The sequence below is a fragment of the Mizuhopecten yessoensis genome, unplaced genomic scaffold (assembly GCF_002113885.1).
Source record: "Mizuhopecten yessoensis strain PY_sf001 unplaced genomic scaffold, ASM211388v2 scaffold11185, whole genome shotgun sequence".
NCBI lineage: Eukaryota > Metazoa > Mollusca > Bivalvia > Pectinida > Pectinidae > Mizuhopecten > Mizuhopecten yessoensis.
Window position 1 is genome coordinate 41,193 of NW_018408922.1, and position 22,690 is coordinate 63,882.

At 34.7% G+C, this 22,690-nt stretch overlaps 2 protein-coding genes across 4 annotated transcripts in view; both read right to left on the reverse strand.

Moving 5' to 3' along the window:
* Positions 1 to 3,136, reverse strand: part of LOC110440620 (calcium-binding protein LPS1-alpha-like) — a 43,399-nt gene extending 40,263 nt beyond the window's left edge. The window contains exons 1-3 of the mRNA XM_021483780.1: positions 2,738 to 3,136; positions 1,930 to 1,950; positions 226 to 271 (exon numbers count right to left, since the gene is read on the reverse strand). Coding sequence (XP_021339455.1) covers positions 226 to 271; positions 1,930 to 1,950; positions 2,738 to 2,743 — 73 coding nt within the window. The 5' untranslated portion in view covers positions 2,744 to 3,136. The remainder of the gene's footprint in view (positions 1 to 225; positions 272 to 1,929; positions 1,951 to 2,737) is intronic.
* A 3,472-nt stretch (positions 3,137 to 6,608) lies between these two features.
* LOC110440610 (calmodulin-like) lies at positions 6,609 to 21,797 on the reverse strand. Of its 3 annotated transcripts, none has more exons than XM_021483763.1 (6): positions 21,465 to 21,797; positions 19,408 to 19,441; positions 18,669 to 18,702; positions 18,246 to 18,389; positions 12,825 to 13,067; positions 6,609 to 7,301 (listed from the first exon to the last, which is right to left on the reverse strand). In XM_021483763.1, the coding sequence occupies exons 4-6, from the start codon at positions 18,367 to 18,369 to the stop codon at positions 7,276 to 7,278; spliced, it is 393 nt and encodes a 130-aa protein (XP_021339438.1). In that variant the 5' UTR covers positions 18,370 to 18,389; positions 18,669 to 18,702; positions 19,408 to 19,441; positions 21,465 to 21,797; the 3' UTR covers positions 6,609 to 7,275. The 3 variants fall into 3 exon arrangements, with proteins under 3 accessions (XP_021339438.1, XP_021339439.1, XP_021339437.1); XM_021483764.1 differs by having other exon boundaries at positions 19,408 to 19,455; XM_021483762.1 differs by lacking the exon at positions 19,408 to 19,441.
* Positions 21,798 to 22,690: the final 893 nt, after the last annotated feature.

Below are 22,690 nucleotides of genomic sequence, written 5' to 3' on the forward strand. Positions count from 1 at the left end.
GAAGGAGAAGGACAATGGAATTGATGTTATGGCTGTCTGCACAACCCCAACCTATTGTGACCAAATGTAACTTTATTCTTTAGATGAATATTTGTTACTGCTAGATATTGATTTGCAACAGATATTATTGACTTGATTCTGCACTAAGGTGATTTGTCTAGATGAAATGGTTATATAGCAAATACCATACAAGTTATATATATTTGTTGCTTTTTTCTAACTCACCCTCAATCTGCTCCTCCGCAAGTCCTTCAAATGTCTCATCTATAAGCTGTGAAGAAATATTAAGTTTTTCGTATATTAACAAACTAAGCTAAAACAACGCGTTAGTATTCGTTTGCTGATAATAGGGGGCATTCCAATAAGTTATTTTAAAACACAAGTTTTTGTTTTGATATGGAAACTTATCACTGTCCAATAATTGTATATATATATATATATTCCTTATAGAAGAGTCACACCTTCTGTCACATGTACCTACCCAGCTATTAAACAGTTAACCTTCATAACAATTAAGCTGTCGATTATTTGCATCTTTCAATTGTATTGTTTACATTCTCGTATGTATGATTTATAATTATCAATAGGTAAAATAAGCTATGAGCCTCTGTACAATGGTCTAACATTATCCTCTGTTCTTCTTTAAACTAAAATGTATCCAGGTCAAGCTTCATTGCATGTTTGTCCTTAGGTTTAAATCTTACTAAATCTAATATATATTGTTAACTACAACTCCAGCTAAAGAAAACATTTAAAAAGTCGTTAATGCATAAATTTAAACATGGCTGTATATTGACACTATATTCGTCGTGGTGTAATCAACTGAAAACTGAAAAAAAAAAGAAAAAAAAAATGCACTTCATCTTCAACAATCAAACATCTGCAATGTCTATAAAACACTATGTAGTTACGGCAACCTTAAGTAACAACACAACACATATGTCACATCGTTAAATTATTCAAATATTGACTGATTGGTCATTTAATTGACTGATTGATTGATTGATTGATTGATTGATTGATTGATTGATTGATTGATTGATTGATTCATTCATTCATTCATTCATTTATTCATTCGTTAATTCATTCATTCATTCAATCGTTTATACTTACATGCTACAAGCTGTCTGACTAACTGACCTCTGATTAATCGATATATTGATTGATATAACTGATATTGATTGGGTGCAAGTGTTTATGTTCAAATACGTTTTGATAGATTGTCCAGAAATTCATGTATTTAAGAAAATAGGCATCAGGTTTATAAATCACAGGAAAGTAAACTTAGCCCAAGTAGCATTAAGCATTGACCACCAAATACCCTTTGGTTCATTACAATTATTGCCAACTGTGCTGCAATGATGGGAAACATTTTTGGTTTTGAATGACAAAGGCAATGGGAACTTATTTAATGTTTTCACTCCGACTCAGCTACAGTGGACAATATGCTACTGAAGATAAATTACGAAAATGTGTATCGATGTTTGTTGTTGTTTCATCACCGACTATAATGTAGTCGAGTGGGTGTTAAACGTCATTACGTCGGTAACAAACTGTCCTACGTCATCACTAGCTGTGTAGTAATAAACTACACTACATCATCACTAACTATGTAGAACTAAGCAATAAATTTGGTCTCACAACGGATCACATTTCTTTTTTATCTGATTCAATAATTATAAAGTTTGAAAATGTCACGGCATGAGCTGAACATGAAGATAACGCTTACAGTATTAAACATTCAGATTTCGATGAATTAATGTTTTTTTTCTAAAAAACGAATCATTATACACATTGTAATCTCAGCAAAGCAAACAAAATGTTATGATAAAGGTTTCCACTCTTGAAATGTAATGAGATGTCGTTCAACGAAAATGATTTGTGAATTGATACTGTTCCCCAACAACAAAACACTGCCAGACAAAATACCTTTTGTTGCTCTGCTGTTATCTGTAAACATGTAATAGTAAACAATATGTCCCTGATCACGTGAAACAATATAACAACAACGGTATTTAAAAGAATTTGAGTCGTTAATATTCTGGTTAACCGACGTAAAATTAATCAATTAATAAAACAAAACACGGATAAAGTATATGACCATTGATTTGAGTCTGACAATTGTTAATTAGGCAAGAAAAGTGTTACTGTTATCTGAAAGTAAAGGACATTAAAAAATTTAAAGATCTTGTAAGGCACTGTGATAAATTCTCCGCCTAGAAAAATGTTATTCATATATTTAACAAAATGATTTAAATTACATAAATGCTTACGTGATATGGCACATATAATACAGACACGATTGTAATTGTATTTCACCTTGGTGTTAAAAATATATCTCCAAATTTAAACAACTTTTGATGCAATGTAAATTGCTTTCTATAAATAGCATCGTCCTTTATTAGTTGTTGGTTGTTTGCCAAAAACTATTTTTTGCTAGTTGAACGACCATATACGCAGAACTGAAACATACAGTTATAATTTAATTTGCAAATCAAAATAATGGCTACTCATAGAGATGTTTGCTATATTCTTGAATGTTTACAGAGGTAAATAATATGTATGTCTTTGTTTTGGTTTAAAAACATATAGCTATGTACTTATCTGCGATCAATTAATGGCAATGTTTGTAAATAAAAAAATAAAATGGTCCCATTGAGGTCTTTATAATTTTGAAAAATATTTATATATTACACCTGTAATTCGTATATGATAATTGTAGGCGTTAACTACTTACCGCCATTCTGCCTGTTTGGTTTGTTCCAGCAGCCGTATGCAATGATTCCTGTGGGGACAGGTGAGTTATTTACCCAAGTCGACAGCAAGGTACGTGTTTATCTTTTGACAATTTGTCTATGTTCAAAATGGCTGCTGCTATTCTGTCTGGCAAGGAATGAGAATCCTTCTATTGCCACAATAAACCTTTCTGCATGACCACGCCACTTCGAGGTATCTCTTTATAGGTCTGTGTTTGATGACCCGTTCATTGTTTCAGGTGACCGTTGTTTCAGACCAGGATAGGACGTATTCCAAAGTGTATTGTACTTCTGAACCGAGGTGTTGTGGCGCTATTCAGCGGTATTGATTCTTACCTGGGTAATATACCTATCCGACAATATCATTAATGCATCATCGACACGAGACTTAAACTGTCACAAAGCCTCAGCCATACATGTAGATCTATATATATATATGTGGTTGTGTGTGTGTGTGTTAGAGATTCTTCAGGAGACGTTAAAAATCATTGTACATAATTTGCATACATGATAAACAGGTCGATAACCCCGGGTATACTGTGTATCTCAGATACAAGTATTTTTGTGTTCAACTTGATGCCTTGATAAAACGGTATTTATGTATTTGTATTTACCTGGTGCGATTGTGTAACAAAGGTTTTGTTTTATTTGTTAATTCTTAAATACGGTGTGCGATTAGGACAATCTAAATAGATTTAACCTCTGAGGTAGATGTGTATCCTACGCGGAGAATCGATGAAAGACAAACACACCTGAAGTGGAATCAATCGACATCAGGTTCTGGACCACGACTTGACAATAGCGTCACTAAAACCCTTTGAGTATTTGGAAAGAGCGACATATTGATCTATCTTTAGTAGTACACGATATATACAATGACTGGCCGTCCATTATTAATCGTTAAATGTTGCCTGGATCCGTACCCAGCTTTTATCCTGAGTATACAGCTTCTAGGTATATAGCATACAGAAAATATTGCTTTTTTTCTCGTGTTTATAGATGAAGGTTTCATTGAAATTTTGAACATAATACCTTATAGAATTTTAAAACAGTATTTCATATAAAAAGAAACCGAAATGTAAATAAAACCGTAATGCGAGCTCAAAATCAATCAAATTAACGTAAATTGAATTGTGTTTGGACAAAAGATCTACTGAAAGATCCTTGAAAAAGTACATAGAATCTAAGACCAGCAAAAATATAGAAAAATCTTTATTCCTGAAAAATTGGTTCTCCTTTCCATTCTAGAGCACCATGTTTTCCTTCTGATGTTATTTTCTTTTAAGAACACGGTGTTTCCTTCTTGTGTTGGTCTCCCATCGGTTTCTGTTGTTGTCTTTTGTATTTTAGGATAATGTTATTATTTATTGACACCGTGAATATATTTCATTTTTCTGTAACACCATTTGTAAGACCTGAATGTTCACTTTCTAATTTTGGTGAGGCTCAGAATGTCATGTTCTTTTGTTTGTTTCTTCATGATTGGTTCCTGATGTATTGTCGTACACGTGCATGTACATCAGATTTGTCCTGTATCTTAATACTGCAAAGTATAGACGGATTTGTTTGTTTGATTTAATATCGCAAATTAATTCTTAATCGCAATATGACATACTTTGTCAACAGTGCCTCTTAACGTGCGAAACAGCCACTATATACAGTACTTGCATGACAAAGACACCTTTACCGCGACACAGCAATACAATTCGAACAACACGAACGCTTTTTAGTATTTTATTTCTTATTTACAAATGGTAGAAGGGAAATATGTGTATGTATGACATGGACGAAATGAATTCAAACCTAATAATTATAATGGTTTATGTAAACACAAATGTACACACACAACTGTGTCACCAAGTCCCACAGAGCACAATGGTAACAATCGGTAGAGTTTAGCGTATGCTCACACGTACTCAACCAGTATTTAAGGTTGAAATGTCAGACCTGGTTCTACGTATAGAAATCATTTTAATGATTAAAGAGATTTAAACGATTTCTAAAATTATAAGTAAACACTGGCAAGAGGAATTCAATTACTATTCACTTTGTAGATGATAAACGATAACTGCAGGATGTTTGAATTATGGTTAACCAAATATTTTGCTTGTGAATGTATATACTGCCAGTTATGTGATCTTCGCGGAATGTTATTTTACATCTGTATAGTGCAGAGCAGTTTTTTTCTTCGGCATGTTGTATCAAATACCAAATTGTTTAGCCGTCGAAACATGTGTGTGATGTAAATTGTACGTTCATCTTTTAGGATACAGGGTGTGAGTTTCTACAAGTGGACTTCTGCGTCCCTGAGGTGTCAGCTCTTTTGAATCGTGGCAGGGTTCTAGCAATCACACTTTAGTCATTGTTGGAATTGACCAGTTCTACTTTAATTTCTAAAAGTCATATATATATATATAAGGGGTTTAAGAACCTACTGCTCTGTTTAAACAGCAGTTAAGAGGAGTTTGTGATATCCACCTAATTGTCTCTAGAGTTAACAGACGAGTACTAGCAGGACGATGCAGTTTCCGTGGAGTACGCGAACAAAATCAGATGTATTGAGGTATTAACAGGTTCGCTGTAGGCAAAAAGTTAACCATAATAGTGATATTTATGTTTCAATCTCGAGATGACGAAACAAAATCAGTATTAGGTATGCGTTAAACCAATTTTATACAGTGCATTTTGTTTTAAGAACAAAGACAACCTGCTTTTTTAGCAACAGAAATATTGAAACATTGCAAGTCGAAACAAAACAAATATCATAGTCTTGACACAACCAAATAATCAGCAAAAGTCCCATTAATTGAATGTTCAACTTTCGTTCGAGGGAAAATAGTTAACTTTAATTTCAACTATATTTGTCGGAAGATAACGGGAAAGATTTCATATATAAAAATAATATATGCTCATATGTATATGCTTTACTTATTGGAAGATAACAAGAAAGACCGATTTTGTGTGTTAACAGAGCAAGGTTAAAATTAAAACGTAATTTTATTCAAGACAAATAACGTCCGTTATGACGAACACTGAAACAGATCTTGCAGATCATAAAATATATGAGCAAAGGCAAAATATGGTTATTTCGACCTTAAATGGCAGGATAGACGGATAAAACAATTGTTTAAAGGAACATTTCTTATTTTCCAAATAATAAAATAAGGAAGTTTTTGGATGGAACTGAACAGTCGGAAATTAGCTATCAATTATTCGCGATGAAGAAATAAAAAACAATGAAGAAATATAAAAACAATGGCACCATTCACCGAAAAGGAAACAAACAGAATATTACCTTCGAAATGAACAGAAAGCTAACATAAATACGTCATTAATGGGAGTCCAGTTTTCTCTTATACAGTCCTCTCTTCTGTCATACAGTCCTGTCCTCTCTCATACAGTCCTGTATTCTCTCATACAGTCCTGTCTTATCTCAAACAGTCCTGTCTTCTCTCATACAGTCCTGTCCTCACTCATACATTCTTGTCTTCTCTCATACAGTCCTGTCCTCACTCATACATTCTTGTCTTCTCTCATACAGTCCTGTCTTCTCTCATATAGTCCTGTCCTCTCCCATACAGTCCTGTTCTCTCTCATACAGTCCTGTCTTCTCTCATACAGTCATGTCCTCTCTCATACAGTCCTGTCCTCTCTCATACAGTCCTGTCTATTCTCTCATACAGTCCTGTCTTCTCTCATACAGTCCTGTCCTCTCTCATACAGTCCTGTCTTCTCTCTCATACAGTCCAGTCTTCTCTCATACAGTCATGTTCTCTCTCATACAGTCCTGTCTTCTCTCATACAGTCCAGTCCTTTCTCATACAGTCCAGTCCTTTCTCATACAGTCCTGTACTCTCTCATACAGTCCTGTCTTCTCTCATACAGTCCTGTCTTCTCTCATAGAGTACTGTCTTCTTTCATACAGTCCTGTCCTCTCTCATACAGTCCTGTCTTCTCTCATACAGTCCTGTCTTCTCTCATATAGTCCTGTCCTCTCCCATACAGTCCTGTTCTCTCTCATACAGTCCTGTCTTCTCTCATACAGTCATGTCTTCTCTCATACAGTCCTGTCCTCACTCATACATTCTTGTCTTCTCTCATACAGTCCTGTCTTCTCTCATACAGTCCTGTCTTCTCTCTCATAGTACTGTCTTCTCTCATACAGTCCTGTCTTCTCTCATACAGTCCTGCTTTCTCTCATATAGTCCTGTTCTCTCCCATACAGTCCTGTTCTCTCTCATACAGTCTGTCTTCTCTCATGTGTCTAGTTGTTTCAGCAGAGAATTACAATATTTTCTTCTTTAATCAATGGTTTCCACACGTGAAAGATAACATAAGTTACAAAGTGATTTAATTAATATAGAAATACGATGACATATAATACTGAGGATTATTATTATTAATTATTGCTAAATTACTTCCATTGTTAGTTATAAGCAACGTATAAATCAGGCATGGTGTCCCATTGGAAGGCTTCCCCGGATGCATCCTGTCTGATGTTGATAAGGCGTTATCTGTGTCAGTGGGACATCATTTGTACAAACTCTGAAAAATATAAAAAGAGCAACATGTTTTAAATGGCATATTTACATGCATATCGCGACCTGACTTAAGAGGACCTATTTTATGACATTTTTGTGTGTGTCGAGTAAAAAGTAAAACATTGATTTCGATGATAATCGTTTTGTGTAGTCAGTTGACTTCTTAATCGTATATACATTAAACCTTCACGTGAGACATTCTGGTCCTTGAATTGTATCTAGAATGTAAAGCAGAATATACACAAAATAAACAACTACCTAAATACAAGAGAAAAACAATCATCAACATTAAATCAAACAAAATAATTCAACATACTGAACCAGGGTGTAAATAATCATAAGCCAGTGTATACCACAGCGTCAACACACAAAATCTAAATTATCATGGTCTAAACACACGAGGACAAAATGTACCACAGCGTCAACAAACAAAATCTAAATTATCATGGTCTAAACACACCAGGACAAAATGTTCCACAGCGTCAACAAATAAAATCTAAATTATCATGGTCTAAACACACCAGGACAAAATGTACCACAGCGTCAAAACACAAAATCTAAATTATTATGGTCTAAACACACCAGGACAAAATGTACCACAGCATCAACAAACAAAATCTAAATTATCATGGTCTAAACACACCAGGACAAAATGTACCACAGCTTCACCACACAAAATCAAAATAATCATGGTCTAAACACACCACGACTAAATGTACCACAGCGTCAGTACACAAGGGAAAAATGTACCACAGCGTCAACACACACAATCTAAATTATCATGGTCTAAACACACCAGGACAAAATGTACCACAGCATCAGCACACAAGGACAAAATGTACCACAGCGTCAACACACAAAATCAAAATTATCATGGTCTAAACACACCAGGACAAAATGTAACACAGCGTCAGTACACAAGGAAAAAATGTACCACAGCGTCAACACACAAAATCAAAATGATAATAGTCTAAACACACCAGGACAAAATGTACTACAGCGTCAGTAATCAAGGACAAAAAATGTATCACACATCCAACATTTGAGGACAAAATATAATTCACCGTCTATACACAACGGAAAAACACATCACAAAGTCAACACCCAAGGACAAAATTGATTAATAAAAGTCGACACCATAAAACAACTACAGAAGCTGAGTGAAGGGGTATCACGACAAAAGGAAAAACAGCATGGACCCACTAAAAGTTCCGAAAAAAATATCAGGATCTCTAGCAGATCGATAAGCGGTTTTGCACCAAATATGGCTGCTGTCATGATACTTCCTGTCAAATCCGGGATCGGTAGTCAGTCGATGACAACCAAACACACTGTGAGGTATCGTTAATCATGACCGACACTAATCCGTATTGTATTGAAGGTCAACAAAGCATGACATGACACTCCTTACTTATTAAAGCCATAATTATATCTGTTGTGGAAGGGTACTGTGTTAATGCAGTCGTCAACTCTGCATCACGAAGGATTCTCTTTTACAACATTCTCACTGGGTCATGGTACGCCTCTGTTAAACTTTTCTTACGGAATATACATCATTGCGTCGGTCGTTTTAGCTGGTTTGGTGTCTGTCGTTAATTAAAAAAGTATAGTTTCAATTGCTGAGTGATGATATTACTAAGTTGTGTAATACGAGTTGTTCCAGTCCTAACAGGGGTTCCATTGACTTATTGATGGCATCCCCACGTGTCATATACATTGCTTTTGGTCGTTAAAGTTGTCGGGTGTCTGTTCAATATTAATTAGTGTACGTATTGCCTAGTCATGGCTCTCATATATGTAAGATATAAACAATGCGCGTGCGTGCATTATGGTGGAGTACATGTATATAACGAGGGTACGTAGGTAATGCCTGAAGGTCGCTTGTGGTCTAAATTGATTGTTTTTCAAACATTTTCAATTCAAAGAACCCCGAGTCATATTTTCCAACATATTATACAAACATATGTTTATTATATCTGTTCTACAAAGCAAAATATAACGTAAGTCTTTTTCGTGTTAACTTTGGTGCCCGTACGCCTACGATAAGCAAGGTAATCCTGATATCCTATAATTCAAATTAGGCTATTCTTTTGCGCACGATAACATTTGTCACGTGGTGCTTATGTCTTCATTTCCAATAAGTTCGACTTTTTATCGTTTCTGACCTTGTGGACAGCTGTATCATTTTGTGTAATTAACCTACATTTGGGAATGATTCATTAGTTTCAGTCGCAATTTGATCGACAGACGATATACCGAATGTTTATTTCATCAATCAATCAAAACCAACGATCTATCGACATCGCTCGTCAACGCAAGGATTCAGCAATTTTACAGATTTACAAACAGGATTTCAAGTCACCTTTGCGAAAAGTTCAGTCACGGACTGAAAGCGTATTTCGCGGTTCAGCAAACATTTATTACCGTAAGCTTGTCAGGTATAAAGCAGATTTAAAGTTTAAACAGAAACTTGTTTTCGTCCGTTAGGAAATCTTCAAAAACAACATCTAACTGTGGCTCGGTTGTAATATTTTTGCGTGGAAGATTTTTGATAGTTTTTGGTCTGCTAGCGCTTGTCCTATTGTCCAATAATACATGGTCATAAATCAATGGAAAGTGTCGTTGCATCGATTGCAAACCTGATGTCATATCCATAATGCCGATGATTCGTTTTACCTTTCAGGTTGTCTGTCGATAGTGAAAATTGTATCAATGTCGCATATTTTGTTTCAAGTCACAATCGTTTTCGTCATTTTTACAGATAAAGAAATCAATATTTATTCTGAACATCAAAAAAAATTTGAAGAGAAATGGACCATATTCACGAGTAGAAGATATACAAAATATTTATCTAGAAGAAATCAGTATGGTTACGATTACATTCAGCTTAAACAAACGTACATACAATATAGCAATTAGCCATTTTGTTTCAAAATCTGGAAGTAAAATGAATTTCAGCCAATAGGACACATGTGTGTCACATACGATCTGTGGTAAACTATATACTTCCCAGTATTGTACGGGACATGGGTGCTACACGTATTACAGAAGACGTAATTGTACACAAATATCAATACACAGTGGAGAAACCCCCTCACTAAATTATGTATGACCACGTAATGCATTGTAACAACAGCAAGTCATCCATTGAAGGGCGAGTGATTGACAGATTGTTATCAGGTAATTGACATTGTGTTCGGCATTCAACCGACACGTTATGGTCTGGTTAACGAGATGGAGATATTTCAATTAGTGCAATGAGCCGCATCATCAGCCACGGGTCGTCTGCAGGGAGGAGAATGAAACTACATGTACAGTTACAATGTGTTAGAGTTCCCTCCCCTTGGTTTTCAGCTTCAAAAAGATATGTGGCAGCAAAACAGAAATACAAATGACATTTCAGCATATTACAACCGACATTTTAGTCTTCTGTTTGCCACCTTTGTTGCTATCTTAGTGGCAAATTAGATTGCGAAAATGTTATATATAACTATTAACACGTAAATAAACAGGTAAATAATTGTATGTATGATAGATGTATCTTGACCCTCTTTGGAACATAATTGTCCTTTTTCCCAAGGAAAATCAAGGCACTGTATCCGATAGATAAGGATGTGATGTTGTTAATGTACGATATAATAATAATAATAATAATAATAATAATAATAATAATAATATTTCTTCAGGAAAAAGACAAATTAAACACGTATACAATGTATCACATTTTGCAGATTGGACATAAATATATTTTTATATATTATCACAGATATGAAATAATGGACGAAATATATAGTTATTTTTTGGTATAAGGACACGTGATCATGAGGGATTTCACTCCTCGGATATCCCAAAGTTTGGCATTTGAAGATGTGCAAGTATATTTGTATATATTGAGCATGCGTGTTTTTGTGTAGTACATGTATCTTGGGATATCTGAGGAGTGATAGATTGGTTAATGCATTTAAGGAAATTGTGAGGTTTGTTTGTTAGGGTATAGTGTTAAGATGGCTATTTTGGTTGAGGAACGAATAGATTGAGTCAAAGAAGATTGATTCTTTCATCATTTTAGCAAAATCTACCAGGGCAAAATATCCATAAAAAAATAAAACACAAGCGTCAGATTGAAGAACACGTTCTCCGACCATCGTCTCCTGGTTCCCGTCACCAGTATCTCAGACGTCATCTGTATATCACTCCATACCGTATAGCTTACACGTCATTGATTAAAATCAGAGACCGGAAAAAAAGCCAGGAATAATGAGGATTCCGATGTAATGATGACTCAGTGCATCTTACTTGTCTGGGGTATAAATACAGGCTCATTATATGTCTGATGGGAATTACATGTGTAAGCACGCATCCCTTACCTCAATTAAATGACGTCTAGAGTTACTTTAATAAATAACTATACTTAATTTGAATTTTTTTTCTTCTTCATTTTTGTTTATATATTTGTTTGTTTTAGCTAACGAATGTAGATGACAAAACTTCAGCTAAATAATGTAAGTTCTTTGTTTTGGTAAGTTAATGTGATCAATTATCATCGCGCACGTGCTGCCCCGAGGGAGATTGCGCGAAAACTGGACATTGTCTTTTTTGTCAGTATTGAGGAGCCACGCTGAACCCAGAGGGAATTCGTGAGTTTAAACCGTCGGCAACGAAGAATAAAACAGACTTCCGTATGGAAAATATAATGCTCATAACGACTATCTTATGGCTGTTGCAGCGCTATTGCCGAGCCCTAGTGGTTTACTGATGATTCTATGAATATTGATGAAGTAATATCAAAATAAACAGGCTTACTAGCCGTTAGTCTCATTAGCGAGATCAAATAGTTCACGGTGAAGCATACAGATTATTTTTGGAGGAAATAAAGATAAGAACAATGCCGATATATATTATTATGATTTTTTAAAACTTGCATATCGAAAAGTCAATGAAGATAATATTGTTTTATATATATCTTTCTACATAGTTTTAGGGTTCATGGTATTCTTCCGCGGAAATCTTCTGTTTGTTTACGTTCGTCACAGACCGAGGGTCTCGATGATCATTGAGCCTAGAAGTCATCTAAAATATATGATATTTAGTTGACTTTTTTATCGATGGATGACTATCTCAGGTAGAAATATATGTATATATATTCATGTAGATAATAAACAGTTTATCGCATAAGTCATCAAGAGCACGTGGATAATTTCAAGTCCACCTTCGGTAGCCACTCGAAGGATACGCGTGCTCTCGATGAGAAACACAGTGTGATAATCTATAAATCCAATATAGCATAGGATCCTCAACCGAAGACAATATTAGATTTAGGACATCACATAACTTATATATATCTGAAACATCAAAAGATATATATATATACAAAGGAAGAAAAAACAGGTAAAATATAATGCTTTTTATGAGGCAAACATAATTATTTTCTCCATTCATTAATAAGCAATTAATGCGTGCCAATTCAGTGGGAATTCTATCCTTTTGTCGTACATAATAATGACTATTTTCTGTCGAGTACTTTTACCTTCATAATCGATCTCGCCATCCCCATTCCTATCAGCCTCCGCGAGCATATCCTTGACCTCGTCGTCTGTAAGCTTCTCACCGATACAGGTCAACGCCACTCGGAGCTCCTCGAAATTTATTTTGCCGCTATTGTCTCTATCAAACATTTTAAACGCATGGCTTAGTTCCGCTTCTACCTCCGTTGTTGCCATCTTTACTCTCATCATTTTTGTAAAGTCGTCAAAGTTGATCATTCCGTCTCCTAGCAACAAATTAGTAAACAAATTAAAACGGAGCTTTTTAAGCTTTAGTATGAATGTTTCGAATTGTAATATTAAGAAAAAATATTGTTCAATTTTTATTACGTCTAATAATGATTTAGTGAATTGATTGCGTCAAAAACCACAATGCTTCTCACAAATCCTGAATGTGTAATATTTGAAATATGCTTCGGTTTGAGATATGAAACATTATACATTGTAAAACACAGTGATATGGTTGTTATCAGATGCTTCCAATGAACAATAAAAAGCAAACAACAAAATATTCTTACAAGAACATTTGAAATGTAGATACCCGATAACATATGTTATATCTAACATGCTTCTATATTAAAAAATTATATTCCGTCCAATAAATAAAATTAAAAACATATAAAGTTGATTGAAGCGGCAATAAAACTGATATTTGCCGTTATTTTAATGGGCCTTTTGAGTGTACGGGATCTGTATGGAGCGTCGCTGTCTATTGTGTTGCGGGACATGCCAGTAAAGCGATGGTATTTCGGCACGATACTCTGGCATTCTAAGGGGTCGTAGTAGGGTCGGTGATTTACGTAAACATGTAACAGAAAGACGCAATCTAAACGCTGAAGTCAGCACAATTGAACATTAAAAATGTTTCACATGGTCAGAAGATATGGCCAGAATTTAGTAGAGTTACCTTATATAAACACCTACATATGTATAAACTAAGGTACGCTGAATAAAGTACCGACTAATAATCACGGTCATTTTGTGGTGATCAATTGTGCGTTCATGTCTTTTATGACTTAAGACCAAAGCTATGTTGATAACGCCTAATCTGAATAAAAGGAAGAAATTTAGATAAAAAAAAATGTGTATACAAAATGTACAAGTATTTCAAAAAACACTGTTCATGTACAGATGTCGGAAATAATTTGTCTCCGACGATGGGATGCAATCCTAAGATTGTGGCGTGCCAGCGCAAAAAGATCAAAATGCTGCTTGACGACCGACTGACACCACTGCAGGCTGGAGATTGAGAAAATGATATACCTGACGTTCGCCACTGCCCGTTGTAAGAGGCGGCTAATGTGGGAACCCCCTGCAGAACTGGGAGTTTGCTTTTGGGCCCTTTACTTCGAGACACAAAAGTCACCGATATATATCTAGTGCACCCATTGCACATTGTGAATCTTACATTTTATCTTTACTCCCTAAATTAAAGAATTTTATTTCCTTACTTCATCCCAAGCGATAAATCCACTGTCCGCCTAAGTGTTGAACGTTCGCCTGCACGCGGGCAAGGCAATGGATTCTGTCTGCAGGCCGGGCATACCAAAGTCCTTAAAAATGGTAGTTGTTATTCTCGGGTTTGGTTTTGTTTATTTTTGTTTAACGTCCTGATAACAGGTAAGGTCATTTAAGGACGTACCATTATGTGTGTAGTGTATGCGTGCTTGCGTGTATGTATGCAGGAGACAGGGTATGTTGGTGTGCTTGCCTCTTTGTGATAGCGCGAATCAGACATTATAGTGCTATCTCACTGAAATACCATGCCGAAGGCACCGAGCACAGCATTCCGCCCGGTCACATTATACGTCAACGGATAAACCAGTTGTTGCCATTCTCTGTTAAACGTTAAGCATTAGGGTAATGACAATAGTTGGTTAACCGTTATCAGTATAATCTGACCGGGTCTGGTATAAGCTGTTGCATTGGTAATATGACGCTAAACCAAATAAAACCAAACCAATCGGAAAATCCCACTGTCGTTGGTATTTATAGGGAACATGATTTAGATTCATTCTCACAATACTTTTTTTTTGTCACGAGTTCGAGATTCTGTTTCTCGCATATCATAAAAAACCAATGGGACGACACGCTGCATAAGTTTAATTCACATTGTAAAAGTATCTGCAAATAGAGACACACAAATATAATGTACCATTAAACATTGCATTCGATCCGTTAAATCCTAAGTTCTAGATGTTGAAATCATTCATTATCCTGATCTTGTATGGTAAAAACTAACAATTTTGACGGAAAGAGCCGTGATTCAATGTCCATTATGATTAGCTTGGAACCGAATATTTAACCAACGGAAAATAGTCTCTAAACTTGATACTCGGTTCCTAATATTTACTTTGAATTTTGGTCTGGCATCGCCGTACACGTTTGAACCCAGTTGGGACTTACTTTTAAATGGATATTGATTGATGTTGACAGGGTTTGAAGCGATACATGAACATGTTTGAGTATATTTGTTTGCAACAGTTACTTAAGCGAAGGAAGCAATGGTTCGTCCTCTGTGTCGCTGTTACACATCGGTTTTCATTATTCATTGTAAAATGTATTTCAGCACAGTCTCTACAGAGCATGAAGTCGACTGTACATGTCTTTGTAGCGCTATGGATCCGAGTGCAGTCAATATTCTGGTACCATACGTTTTATAAAGCGATTAATTAATGATGGTTTGAATATCGATTGATTAATTGTCTGGCTCGAACTAAGGAAGAGATCTATTGTCCAGGTGAAAAAAGGATTCTAGTTATAGTCCGGGAAAACCTTACATGTACTGTAGATAGGAATATTGTCAGGTATCGCTTGGTACAGTACAAACACACACAGGTGAGCAGTCTCGTGGGTGTATATATATATATATATATATATATAATATAAGTTTCAACTTACAAAAGTTGTAGAAACAATGAAGTTTTAAAGTCTTACGGGCGCGAGAAAGAATAAACCAGTTGTATTCCATGGTATGACCGTATGGTGCGATTATTTTTGAAGCTGCTTTCAGAAATGAAATTGCAAGCTATATGTACAGTGTAGTTTGATGGTAAATACGAACGTCAGTGCCTACGAACGGAACACTGTATCCCTCCGCGATGTTGTCTCCGTGGGATTCAACTATTCCAAATGAACAAGTTGTCAAATAAGAAAAGATGACACTCCGGAACGATGGATCCGGACGTTCCATAAGTTCATCAGGCCAGTACTGTACTTATTATCACAGGCATAGACGTATATAATATAGGGTATGGATCAGAAATAGTAACCGCGCTTGTATTTACACTTACACAGCTTAGAAATATAATGTACAAACCAGATGAATATATATATATATATCACAAACAACGTATGAGTAGACTAGCGCTTCAAAAACGTTACTCAATTACCACCTTGTTACAACAGCATTGCCTGTTACAATATTGTACCTGAGATCCCAAGGGGCCCAATTTCTGTTCGACTGCGCAACCAATTAGGGTTCCAATTTTCTATAGGGAATTTGCATATGTGTTATGTACACCAAGATACCCCCGTGAAGTCAATTATACAGCCCCAAATGATGAATAGGTTATTTACACCGACGAGTATTAGTGTGAAAGGTCAAAGGTCGCAATCAACAGTTTGAAGATAACTCGATCCGTTACAATCCTCCATACCGCACTACTAATATCACTTGATATTCTCTCTAGGTGTTAAACAGTTTTCATTAAGTCCAGAAACGTGTCACTTTTATTCAATCTAAACATGTATATAAACATTCTAATTGTTTTCAATTATTTGGCATACAGAGAATTATATACACACTTTCCACAACCTGATATGGTACTATAAGCCCGATGGCTGGCAAGGTCGAGTATTGGTATACGTCTCGAATGTTGATGCCCACTAAAGATCGATATTGACCAAATTGTATTCTTACCAAATTAAAAAACAACAACCTTATATTGTGTATTATTAAAATGTAGTAAAAGGGGAAAAAAATCAATAGGTCAAACTTTGTAGAATAACAAGAGACTGTACGACGTCCCCTTAAGGGCATTCTATGGAATGATTATCTTTGATTCAATGTGTAGTAAAACGCGTTATACTGCCATTATTTACGAAAACAAGTTTTGACTTTATAACGGGGTTTGACGAAATATCGAGAGGTTCGAGTAAAGCAGTTGATAAAAAAGTAAAAAGATGTAAACAAAATTAAATATTGAAGTACAATGGTGCATGGCTACCCAGGTGGCAAATTGAAAATAGAAACTTTGGACTACAGCGAGGTTTTACGCTAAGTTGACTTGCCAAACGATACGGAACGTGAACGTAGACATATGTCAGTCTTATCTATATGTATTTACAATAGATATATATATATGTACACTCTGCCAAGTTTTGCGGTCTGTGATTAAATTAAATTGGTCAACTCGGCACCGACGTTGTCCTAGTATCGATATTACGATCTAACACTGAGTACAGCTACACCATGGGGAAAAAGCCAGACTTCACTTAAATTGGTTTGTTAGGTAAACTTTTTTCACTTTCTTTATCATAAATGTGGTTGTTTTCTGTATCCGTGCGTGCGTCTGCTAAACAACAGATACGAGTGAGACTTATAATTCTATCAATATAGGAAAGATAAATTCAGTTCCTTCATTGTACTTTCGAATGTTTCTGTAGATCCCATAAATATTGTAGATAGCTGTACAATGTTTGGTACAGTTATACAATGTAAGTGGTAAACACGAGCCCCACTCGTGCAACACACTTGACTGTGAAGAAATGATCTAGTCACGAACCATTCGTCCGTTTGTAAAACGAAGCAAGATGCTTAATCAGGATTACGAGTTAGTTAAAGTAACAGAATTGATACTTCCAGAAGAAAACTTTGTTTTTTTTTCTTTTATTTTTAAATCATATTCTAAAAGAACTGTTGGTCGTATTAATAATGTTCCTTTATCACACTCTGTCTCGTTAGTGGCAGTTTCGACATTGTTCATTCTTTAAGGATCCCTGTACCACTGTCAGAAACTGTAACTGAGCATTGGAAACTGTCTGTCCCGGCATGACTACAGCTTTGGTAAATTAATGCTGAAAAGAAAGCCATATCTTGCGGGTCTTTCATGAAAAAAATATAAAGACGAAATAGACAACAAATAATCAGCAAATATGTGTAAAAATTCAGTGGGACCTTTCTAACCGACTAAGCTATCTTATCAACGAACGTGCCCTGACCCAACTGTAATACAGTTATACATTTATCAAAAAAAAAAAAAAAAAAAATATGGACAGGTTACTGTACATACGAAATACCACGGTGTCATGGGACAGAGATCCTTAATATCTAGTCTTTCATTACCGGAAGGCAAACGGGGGAGTTAAGTTTAAAAAGACGTTACTTCCGGTCGAAAACTTACCGTCTATGTCTTTGTCTTTTAACAGATCCTCCACTTCCACCTTTGTGGGATTCTGTCCTAAGGCCCGCATTACCAGGGTGAGGTTCTCCGCTGTAACCTTGCCGCTGTTATCAAGGTCAAACATCTTAAATGTCTCGCGTAAACCTGTAAACAAATAAAATATTTAAATCACTTGTAATTTGCACGAATTTGAATGAAGCAAAATATAGCCATATTAACTGATATTTTATAACTTGAAGCAAGTTGTTCAAATTAATAATAATACTATGATATCCATCTTTATATTCAATGACATAATTAGTAAATAGGTTTTGAAAATACCATGTTTTGATTTGTGCGATTTGATACTGTGAAATTAACAGCGAACGTACCTTGCATCTCTTGAATAAGAAAATATGACACTAAGCCTAAACTTATACTTACGCGCAAGTTCCGTTTCCGACAGTTCCGGAAGAGTCTATAAAGTAACCATGACAACCGTCTCAGTTTTGTGAGAAAATATTATCAGCATTAGGGTACATACATATTTAATGAGAACATGTTTCCAATAATTGCCAATCAACACTATCGTTAATTATATAAATGCAAAGTGACAGAAGTTATTCATTTATATTCGTACGTAATAATAACATTACATGATGTAACAGAACGAAGCTTGTATTTTATCCCGACAATGGGGCAAGTATCTTGTTAACGGAGAGCTTTTAATCTCATACTTACTACAAACGAGTAAACAGTTCTCCTTATCCGCTCAAGTAAACCTTTTATTATTCAATACATTAGGATTGTTTATTCAATTCTGACCGGAGCGGCGAAGAAATACAGTTTGTTTGAAGTTCTACGTTCAGGGAAGGAAACCTCAAGATTAAATAAAATTGTGTGCATTTCTTAAAAGTCTATTGAAACAAAATCAAACAAACCCCAATTGTACACAAACAATACCAATACGAATTAGATTTAGGTACATATGTACTTGACGGTCACGTTTTATAATGAAACCCTACATAGTATACAATATTACGCAATAAACGTGTGGTATGATTACGTTTTGCGCCACACAAAAATATTTTACGAACATTACAAATGTATCTCTGTTCCAATCTACAACGTGCTATACCCGGATGTGATTGCGTTGGTTTACAGTCTTTTTCAGTACACTTACCTACGTGAAAAAAATAACTTGCGTAGGTCGGAAACTTGAAGATTCGTCCTCGCAAACGAAGGAGAACAAGTTTTAGACATTCTATTGCACAAAGATGATACAAATTATACTTTTATATCTACGAAAACATGACATTCTGGTCTGGCTGATACATGTAAGAACCAGATCTAAAAACCTACATCGACATCCATATATAAATACACTGTAAATATTTCTTTGTTAAAAAACTGTTTAGTATAGAAACCTTTGTAATATAGACCCTCATACAAATCCCGTTGTATAAACACATACATGTACATTGAACCTGTTATAAACGTTTCATGTTGTATTCGAACTGTGTTATGTTGTAAAATGCGATTAAAGCGGGGACTCTTGCACTCGTGCGGCTAAGATATTTTAAAAATATTAGCCACACTCGTGAAATATATTTGGTATTACTGAAGACACTGTTAGATATCCTCTATATACTTGTGGTTTGTGTTAGAGTAAATATTTGTATGCTACATAATACCTGTGATCTGTGTTTAAATTAAGGTTATATGCTACCTTATACAATTTACATGTACCGGGTATTTGTGTTAAAGTAATTAAAGTGATATGCTATCTTATACATTTTACATGTACTTGTGATTTGTGTTAGAGTTAAGGTTATATGCTACCTTATACGATTAACATGCACCTGTGATTTGTGTTAGAGTTAAGGTTATATGCTACCTTATACAATTTACATGTATCGGTTATTTGTGTTAAAGTGAAAGTGATATGCTACCTTATACGATTAACACGCACCTGTGATTTGTGTTAGAGTAAAGGTTATATGCTACCTTATACAATTTACATGCACCGGTTATTTGTGTTAAAAGTTAATGTTATATGATATCTTATACAATTTACATGTACCTGTGATTTGTGTTAGAGTTAAGATTATATGCTACCCTATACAATTTACATGTACCGGTTATTTATGTTAGAAATTAATGTTATATGATATCTTATACAATTTACATGTACCTGTGATTTGTGTTAGAGTAAAGATTATATGCTACCTTATACAATTTATATGTACTTGTGATTTGTGTTTAGGTAAACTTGTGAACCGATGTACGTTACATGATATGCTACCAAACGCATTATACCTATGACTTGTAATAGAGTTAAGGCTATATGCTACCTTACCTTATACCTATGATTTGTAATAGAGTTAACGCTATATGCTACCTTACACATTATACCTTTGAATTGTAATATTAATTAAGGCTATATGCTACCTTACATTATACCTATGATTTGTAATATTTAATTAAGACTATATGCTACCTTACACATTACACCTATGATTTGTAATAGAGTTAAGGCTATATGCTACCTTACTTTTTACCTATGATTTGTAATAGAGTTAAGGCTATATGCTACCTTACACATTATACCTATGTTTTTGTAATATAAATTAAGGCTATATGCTACCTCACATTATACCTATGATTTGTAATAGAGTTAAGGCTATATACTACCTTACATTATACCTTTGATTTGTAATATTAATTAAGGCTATATGCTACCTCACATTATACCTATGATTTGTAATAGAGTTAAGGCTATATGCTACCTTACATTATACCTATGATTTGTAATATTAATTAAGGCTATATGCTACCTTAAACGTTTTGATTGCTGTTTGCTTTATTCTCTACATTTATAACACAGGTCATGCAGGTATTACTAGCTGTAATGTCAAGCTACTTCATTCTTATCTTTTCTGTATACATGTTCATTTCAAGTGTGCCATCAATCTATCAAATAAGCTAGCATTACCATCTATAAGCAATACTTTTTGTTAAACTCTTCTAACATAGAAATACATTTCACAGTATTGTAGCATATATACTTAAGTTAAAGATAGGTATTTAAACAATAATCTGCATGCAGACGACACAACTGTTATTTAAATACAGTCTTGCTACCCATTTCTTCTCTGACAGGTGTAACATCCCAATAAAAAAAATACGCAATCAAAGATATATATCAAATGTTAAGACAAAGACAATATATACACTTACCATGTCTATATGACCGAATGCACCGTGGTTTATACCAGCATAACATATAAACGTCGCACAAAGTCCGTCGGCACGTACAGCAAAACACTGTTATAGTCTTGAACTCGTTTTTCTGGACTAAATCCCGACACGTTCATGCCACAGAGAGGTGTGAGAGGGTCATTGTTTCATTGTTTTTGACTTAGCCAAAGATGATCTGATCTGTGATACTGTTTTAAACTGCAAGATGAACTTTGGAGTAAACATTCGATAACAATTCACCTGTCAAAATGCAATAGCAGGCTTTGTCCCGGTGGTCTTAACGCAGAAGGCTCGTAGCCATTGTCTGCTAAGCTACAATTACACCTGTACACGTTTGCAATTAAATTTTAAGGACCACCGGTTTTGAATGATCTTTATTACGGGTTTAAGTTTTTGGTAATGTTTACAAGATAAAGGATAAACAACCTCATTGAATTAACTTAAGTTAGATATTTAAAAGTACAAAGTTGTTTAAAATGTACATGTATTAAAGTATAAAATTTCAATGTTCTTTCGTGCCTAGTCAGTTTTTGAAAAGAACACGTTTCCTTCTAAATTCAAAACTGAAGAACAAACTGATAAATTTGAAGTTTTCGAGCTTCAAAGTTTAACGATCCAGTTTTCGGATTATAGCATTAGGAGAAATGCTGACTAAAGTATTGTCGTATTGAAAAATAATAAACACACTTTTGTTATCCTTTTTATTCTTTCACACTTCTATATATTCAAGTATTTTTCAAGTTCACTGTCATATGTATGCATTATATTAAAACTGCAACAAGTGATATCGTTTAAAAAGTAATTAATATTGAATATTTCATTGATACTTGTTGAACTTTTATGTCACATTAAGCTGATCATGTTTTTGACAAATAAATTACTTATTTCCTCAACGATTCAACGCAAGTAACATTGTCTTTCGAGTTTTAATATTTTTTAAAAATGTTCCTAGCTCTAACTCTGCAGAACACCGCGTCTAAAGTATGGCAAGCTTAACAAATTGACCATGAATGATTTCAACCGGTTTTTTCTTCTTCTAAATTTAACAAATATCAATTTTCACTAAAATTGGAAGCATATATGGCGATTGATTATTTTCAAAAAGATATCATGCATGACTGTACAATTTGGTGAATATATTTCTATACATTGTTATATCTATATCTTTTGGATATATTGTTTATTTTATCTTTAATAATTTAACA

Excerpts from the sequence above, each read along its gene's own strand:
- LOC110440610 (XM_021483762.1), bottom strand. Across the intron at positions 18,390-18,668 it reads GTCGGAAACGGAACTTGCGC|GTTTACGCGAGACATTTAAG; the intron begins GTAAGTATAAGT and ends ATTTGTTTACAG. Across the intron at positions 7,302-12,824 it reads TGGCGAGATCGATTATGAAG|AGTTTGTACAAATGATGTCC; the intron begins GTAAAAGTACTC and ends TATATTTTTCAG.